Source organism: Dioscorea cayenensis, chromosome 10, assembly GCF_009730915.1.
Source record: "Dioscorea cayenensis subsp. rotundata cultivar TDr96_F1 chromosome 10, TDr96_F1_v2_PseudoChromosome.rev07_lg8_w22 25.fasta, whole genome shotgun sequence".
In the NCBI taxonomy this organism is placed as follows: domain Eukaryota; kingdom Viridiplantae; phylum Streptophyta; class Magnoliopsida; order Dioscoreales; family Dioscoreaceae; genus Dioscorea; species Dioscorea cayenensis.
Genome location: NC_052480.1, coordinates 10,356,349 through 10,364,629, shown reverse-complemented (window position 1 = coordinate 10,364,629; position 8,281 = coordinate 10,356,349). Strand labels below are relative to the sequence as shown.

General features: G+C 34.5%; 1 protein-coding gene across 1 annotated transcript; it reads left to right on the top strand.

Annotated features, from left to right (window-relative positions):
* The first annotated feature begins 4,141 nt into the window (after positions 1-4,141).
* Positions 4,142-4,874, top strand: LOC120270683 (dCTP pyrophosphatase 1-like). The gene is made up of 2 exons (XM_039277752.1): positions 4,142-4,316; positions 4,376-4,874. Exons 1-2 carry the CDS (start codon positions 4,158-4,160, stop codon positions 4,655-4,657), a joined length of 441 nt encoding a protein of 146 aa, XP_039133686.1. The 5' UTR covers positions 4,142-4,157; the 3' UTR covers positions 4,658-4,874.
* The last annotated feature ends 3,407 nt before the right edge of the window (positions 4,875-8,281 follow it).

Sequence of the window (8,281 nt, the reverse complement as noted above, 5' to 3'; positions counted from 1 at the left end):
GACATATATGCAAGGTTTTTATTAAAAAGAATGTAAAAGAGATTCCATCTCGATATATTTTACCACATTGGAGGAAGAATATTAAACGCGACCATACTTATGTGATGAATTGTTATGATAGTGCACAAAGTAGTGTGACAAAAGCAAGATACAACATATTATGTTCTCATTTTTCTAAAGCCACTGACATTGGAGCAAAATCAATTGAGAAATATAATTTTCTGATGAAATGTGTGGAAGGGGCAATAGAGAAGCTAATAGATGATGCAAATTATTGGGAGAGTCATTCTAATGAAGTTCTACCACTGATGCTATTGGAAGCAGAACGGCAAACAACAACTTCAACAACAAGATTTCTGCCTTCTTTAAAGGTGCGGAGTAAGGGCCGACCACTATCAAAGAGGAAGAAGTCAAAAATTGAGGAAATAATTATTAAAAACAAGAAAAAGGTACTTGTAATTTATATCATTCATTCTCAATTATTTTTGGGTCTAAAACTAATGTTATTTTTTGCAGAAAGCCCAGCAAAGGAAATTGCACAAATTAACTCAAAATGACTCCCAAGTTGAACTTTGTAGACAAAAAAGTGTGGTAATGTTATGTTATTCAATATTTATATTTTTTATAGTATTGCACAAAAAAAATTAACATCTATTATTTTTCTCCTAGGTGATTGTACAACAATCTGGTTCTTCTTTGGGTTTCACAAGTCCATGCAACAACTGATTACAATATGGATGATGCTTTATAGTGAGTAATTATTTGCTTTGAGTTGTCTTACTTTCTTTAAATCTTTTTAGTAGTCCTTTATTTTCTTTGGTGGAAACTTATATATCTTAATGAGATGGTGAAACGGGCCTTGAGCATGTCATATCTTAAAGTTTCTAGTTAATAATTGTGTGGGGCACACACAGAGATATAAATATAATGCGATTCACAAATGGTGGATGTGTGCCACTTATTCAATGAAATTCAGAGTGAAATATATTTCTTGAAGTATTTTATAGCTCTTATGCATATGTTTTAGTTACTAAATCTTATTTTGATTATGTGTTGTTTTACTAACCAATGCACATCTTTTTTCTTCCGTTGGAGTGTTATAGATGACTATGATTTTCAACTTATAGATGATAGGTATGATCTTCTTTAATTTGATGTTACCTCATTCCTTGAATTGCTTGCTGATATGTGATAGCCATTTTGTTTATATATTTTCATGAATATATGGTCCCCTGATGCTTTTATGAACATAGTTGTCATTGGGCCATTACTAAAGTTAAATTAATTTTACGAAAGTTGTTTGTGATATCATTTGAGGTTGTGAAATACAGTGGCCATGCCTGCGTAGTTAGATATCATTACTTGTGTTCATCTACCTCAGCTTTCAATTTGGTTACTACTGACATGTATAAATCATGCATGAAGCATGATCTGCAACTTTCAATAGAATCTTTACATCCATTTGAAGTAAATTTTAGTTGTCTCCTTGTTTTGGTTGCTAGGATAAAATACTAAGCAAATAGGCAACTATTTTGTGATCCCAATTGAGAAACATATCAGAACTAAAGCTGACCTGGAGAATTTTAACCTTGGATTAAGTTGACTTGATCATGACAATTTCTTATCCAATTTGTTTATATGTAGTCCACTTTTCATTTTAGTTCAAACTTCAAAATAGTCCTAGTAAAACAGATATGGATGAGATATAAAAATCAGATGAAACATATCCAAGTACTAGTGTTGATCAAGTTCTCCATGTGCACTTCATTGATTAGTAGTTTTGTTCTTGTGATTTATCAGAAAACTCTGGTTTTATCAGCATTATGGGAAATTAGTTTGCATTTTTAGTAGTGACTTCATTTGTTTCATTTGCAAATCAGTGCAGGTGCATACATGATGAGCTGGCCAAGCATAATGCTAGAACTACCAATCTTGTACTGTTGTCACCAAGTGTTCTTCTATACTGCAGACAAAAGGTTAAAGATGGTTTAATGGAGACAATTTCTACACTTGACAAGTTTGAGCAAGGAATTGAGGATTGCTTAGGTGCTTGAATGCTGCATCTATGAGGATCACATATGGCATATGGGTTGGAATCAGAACATGGCAGAGTCCTAACTGTGGTAGATATTGTTGATACTTGACGGAAGTACCCTCTTTGAGGCATGTTTTTTTGGTTTTTGTTATCATTAGCTTTTGTTGATAATCTATGATGTACTTCAGTTGGCATTTGTTTTCAGTTTTCTTATCACCGAAAGAAAATTTTTTTTGGCCAAATTGTAGTAGTATTCCTTTCAAATTATGGTAGATTAATGCTCATAAATAATAGCTCTGTGTTATGGTATTTGGTTTTCAGAATCAAGGACATTATGCTGATTGCTAAGTTCAATTGTATGAGTTTCGTACATAGTGGCATATCTATGCTAAATAAGTTTGCTTTTGACATTATGTCAATTTCATTGCGAAGGAAGTTTGAGCAAGTTTGGAATGCATAATCTAGAAAAAGATTTTAAGTTAATCATATTGCATTCACAAGCAAATCATCTGCTCATATAACCTACAAATCAAGCAACTTGTCAATTTAATAAAAAAAATCATTGACATGATTGAAGTTCAACAAAAAGCAAGTGAAACAACACCTCTAGAGTTCACAGTCACCTACAAATACAAATCCTTCAGAAAATTTAAACAACAAATGTATATGAAATCATCAATCATGTTCATAAATGATAACCGAGACGTTCTGATTGCGTGGCCATTCGTGAAGTGGAAAATTTGATCATCGCCACAACTTCATTCTGTGAGAGATCAAGAATGATTAGCATCGGTGGTATACTTGGTATGATGCAAGGATGAGAGAGTATCACATGAGAATGATTCTGATTCACTGTCAAGCATGGAAGCATCGGAAATGAAGGACAATGTGTGATGGGTTGTTGGCGTCGATGGCAGCAACAATGAGCTTGATGCGCGAGCTGTTGATGGACTTGGATGGCGTTGGAGAGGAGAGGTTTGGAGCAGACGAAGTGTGTCGGTGATGGGGTTGGGGGTCGGCGTCGGCAGGACATGGATGCCGCCAGAGAAAAGAGGTTCGTAGATGACGAAGGGTGTCGGAGTTGGCGATGGGGTTCATCGGTGATGAGTTTGGTGACCATCTCTCTAGAAATAGGAACATGTGATATTTTCTTTGTTGTTTTTTTAAGGTGGTTGATTAGGAGAGAGAGAATATGTATGATGTGACTGCCAAATGGGTATACACATCAGTCGTGCATCCATTTTCTGACAAGAATTTCACTTTATATAGCATTACTTAAAATAAAAAGGATCGAAGGGAGTGATCAACCGCGACCTAACACACCTTTTCTGTTTTTGGACAAATAGGCGACAAGCACCCCCCATTTAAGTGAACTTATAAATGTGCACAAGCATTGAGTTAATGTCTCAATACACAGTTTCTCTCACATTGAGTGAGGATTTGGGTGTTTGATCTCGAATCTTTCCCAAAATAAATATCTTATATAAGAGACGTCATGCCAATAGACCAAGAGTCTGTTTGGTGGCCTACAACACTTGACTATGTCAACACATTTTATTTTTAATTTTTATATTGTACATGCAATGACTGATATTGAATATTTTTTTTAAATTAATAATTAGACATATTAAAAAATACAGCTTTCTGTTAGATATTATTTACTTTTTAATTTATTTTGTGATACAATGAAATGATAGCTTCTGTGGCATTTTGTACCATCAATAATATCTTTCAAAAAATAATGATACCCTATTAATTCCGCAGTAAAACCAGCACTCACCCATAATGCCAATGGTACCTTCCCCGGGGTAGAACTACATAATATTTTCCTCAAATGTTGAAATTAAAATAAACATTTGTTATAAAATCCAGACAACAAGCCACAAATCAAGGACAATTTAAACATATCATATATTAATATATATATATATATATATATATATATATATATAAAAAACAAAAATTCTAAATATACACATCTAATTTCTAATTTTGTCAGGGTACATGAACAAATTATTTATTACTATTTTCCAAATAAATAATAAATAATAAATAATTAATATATTAATTATTTATTATAAAGAGCACAAGAACTGCAGAGCAAGAGGCGAACGCCGAAGGAATGAAAGAGAACAACAGCAACAACTCCTCCGCCATCGTCCCCATGGTCGATGGAGAACCAGCCATCACTCTCCGAGATCTCACGAACAAGATGGCGGACTTCGCTATGGAGCGCGACTGGGACCAGTTTCACAGCCCCAGGAACCTACTTCTTGCTCTGGTATGCCTCTTCTTTGCTTCCCTCTTGATTTTAAGCGATTTAATGGTTTTTTCTTCAAGGTTGGGGAGGTTGGGGAGCTCTCTGAGATTTTTCAATGGCGGGGTGAGGTGCCAAGAGGGTTGCCTGGGTGGGATGAGAAGGAGAAGGAGCATTTGGGTGAGGAGCTTTCGGATGTGCTGCTTTATTTGGTCAGGCTTGCTGATATTTGTGGGGTTGATCTTGGTGTGGCGGCGCTCAGGAAGATGGAGATCAATGCGCGCAAGTACCCCGTTCAGTACTGTAAGGGTTCTTCCAAGAAGCGCAATCACTATTCTTCTGAGAATCCCACTGAGGAGCTTTAGTGGATAGCAGCAGGGGTGGAAAAATGGAGGTTTTTGTTTGCACTCTTTTTGCTTTTTGCTTTTTGCATGGAAATGAGCCTTTGATGTGTGATGGGGGTGAGGTATCAGCTATGGTTGATGGATGGAAATCATGGAATGCTCTTTTTCCTTGCTTTTTTGAGCTTTTGTTGTGCAAGGGATGCAAAGTGACCTCTATAAAGTAAACTTCTTGTTGGTATTTTTGCTACTTTGTGTTTGCACCATCACTGTTTGGTTTTGTGCTACAGCACTTTTGGTACTCTGTTCACTGTTGTTCTGATTATCCTGAGCTTTCTTTGTTGATCTGGAGTCTTGGTTATGGTGTGGAGCAGCAAGTGCAGTCAGTGGGCCCTTTATGTGTTCTTCTGCATTATTGTGGTTTTATGGCAAATTGTTACTGTTATCAATGTTGAAGATTGTTATTTTCTCTGAGCCATCTCAGAAACTGTATGTTCAATGCTTTATTATTCATGAACTTGCAGATTATTGCGGTTATCTATCTATTTACTGTTCACAGCTTGTAAATTTATATTTACTTTATATTGCAGAGAAAATTTTCAATTGTGGAAGTGTTTCTACTATTTCTAGTTATTTCAGTGATTTTGGAATTTGAATTGATGTGGGATTGTACCTATCTGTACACTTACTTTCAGACTATTGTCGTTGATCTCTCTCTCTCTCTCTCTCTCTCTCTCTATATATATATATATATATATGTAAAAGTGCTAGGCAATATCCAGCCCCTCCATATTGGAGAAGTGTTGGTAGAAGTTGATGTTCTGTGTTGTATGGAATGGATAAATTAGCTGACTTTAAATAATATTGGATTCTCCTTTCAGACGATGGGAAATGTATCTTTTGAAGGCAGTGTATAACCCTTGAACTTGGGTTTGCTGTCAATGACAATCCATAGGTTTGGTGAGAATGTGCTCTTCAATTGGAACCATCATCAGTTAGAAGATACTATCAACATGATTAGGATGAAGAAGGTACCAAAGCTAGCCTCTAATCCTCTACTGTATATATACACATTAAAATTTTCGGCATGTTCTGGTTTCAAAGCTTTAGATGATGTCATGGTCTATCAGTATATATCTTGGCTGGTTTGTGTAAGCCTGTGTAACTTGAAGTTAGAGTTTAACAAACGAAGCATAAATGTGGTGGTTATTTGTACATGCAACAAATTCATGGTTACATGAATTAGATGTAGATGTGAGGTTATTTTACAAATTCTGGTAATTAAGTGTCAAAGTTCACATGACGGCAGTCCTTTTTGCATGCCAGGTATCTTCTTTAGTCTATTATTCCACTCTGTAACTGAATAGAACACAAGACGTTATAGTTGGCACTAAGGGCAAATCACATCCAGAATTTCTTTCAAAAATCTTAATTTCAGCAGAAAGATCCATTAATTGATAGCTACGACAAATTAAAGATACACACTCCATTTTTTTTAAAAATAATTTAGATGAAAGCAAACTACTTATCATGGAAACCGGAAAGTATTATTAGCATGTGGTTATAAATTTGTTTTTTTTTTCCATTGTGAATGATTCTGCCATTTTATTTTTTGATGATGTCTTACAGATTTCTGTTGTACATTTTTTATGGTTCTCTAACCTTTGTAACTTCCTGGTTCCTAAATCTGTTTCTGAACTGTAAGACTATGTTGTTGTATTGGTACCTGGAAGGTTTATGTGAGGCCTTTGCCTTTATATATATTTATTCATTCAAACATTTTTTTGAAGAATAACTTTTTATTATTGATACTGTAAATGAGTGGCACATCATTAACGTTTTGGTTGAGAAAGTAGTTCTTTTTTTTTTTTTTTTTTTTCAAATCAGGCCATGTCAATCATTTTACAGTTGAAACTCTGAGAACCCCAAGTGATCAATCTCCTTTGCCCTCAAGTTTATTCATTTCAACGCTATTGATTGAAAGTCGGAGATATAGAGTATTAGAGTTTGTCTTTTTATTTTTAGTTTTTGTTTTTGATTGGAAATAAGTGATACATTATTCGCATTTTCCTTGAGTGTTTTCTTCCAAATCAGTTCATGTCAATCATTTTAATATTGAAACTATCGAGGTCAGGCAGTGATTCATCATCTCTGTTCTTAACTTTATTTTTTGAAGGCCTTTGATTGAAGTGGAGAAGGATAGAGAAGGATAGAAATTTTATTTCTTTTACAGAAATACATGACACATCATCAACATTTTACTTTAGAATTATTTTCTTCCAAATCACCTCATGTCAATCATTTTTAAGTTGAAATTTGGGAGGTTGGTTAGTGATTGATCTCCTCTGTTATGATTTTATTTGTTTGAAGGCATTTAGTTGGATTAAGGAAGGATTGAGATTTTAATTTTATCACCTGAAATAAGTGAAATGCCATCAACTTGTTACTTCAGGAAGCGTTTTCATTCTAATCAGCTCATGTCAGTCACTTTTAAGTTAAGATCAGACCAGGATGTGGTTGATCTACTCTGCTCTAACTTTATCTATTTGAAAGCTTTCTATTGAATCATGGTAGAGTGGATATTTTAATTTTTGTTCCACGAAATAAGTGCCACACCATTAACAGTTTACTTCAGGAAACATTTGTTTTTCCCCAATCAGTTTATGCTAATCATTTTTAAGTTGAAATCATGGAGCCCAGGAGGTGATTGATCTCCTCTGCCCCAACTTTATTTATTCGTTTTCTTTGTTTGAATTGAGAGGTGAGGGATTTTGATGATGTTAATATAATGAAGTGCTAGGTTGGTAACATTTTACTTCAGTGTGCATTTAATTTCTTTATAAAATCATGCCAATCATTTTAAAGTAGAACACAAGAGACGCCTGCGAATGATATAGTTCTTCTCTGTTTGAAAATCTTTCAAACAATTACGGTTAACGGGTGTATGAAAAGAAAATGGCTTAGTTTGGTTTCTGAGGGACAGGAGACAAATTGATAGAGAATGCCATATTCTATAAACAGTTTAGTTTTCTTAGCTTGGATTATAGCTAGTTTATTCTAGCTTTTAACAATTCCAATGTATACTCTTTATCTTCTTCATGTGTATACAATTATTCAATTAGGGAACAATTCCAAATTGAAGCAGTAAGGGTTAACTGTCTTGGGTAGGTCATTAGTTGTTTGGTTTGCAGGCCAAGGACTCGATCAATTTTAAGGCTTTGCCAAACAAGGGCAAAAATGACTTTGTTGTTGGTTGGTTTTCTTTCACTCTTTCTTGTTTTGTTTGTATGATCAGAAAGTTATACTAAATTAAATGTGTGGTGCTTTCTGGTAAATTTCTTAAATGGTGCTTATTATGTTTAACTGTTCTTGTGTACATAGAAATGCTATATGGGCAATTTGATGACATTAGCATGACAATTTGCTAACATTAAAATTATCAATTAGCATGGCAACTATTTTTACTGTGATGCCGGTTCCGAAGCAATTGTGGCTTTTGCTATGTAATTATTGAACTTGATGGATGTATCATATTTATGCTCTTGAAACCACTATCTTGTGGTATATATGCTGTAATTTATGACTTGAGCTTCAGTACGTGCATTCATTCTGTTTTTGCTAGAAATTTGGACATGCATACAGTAGACT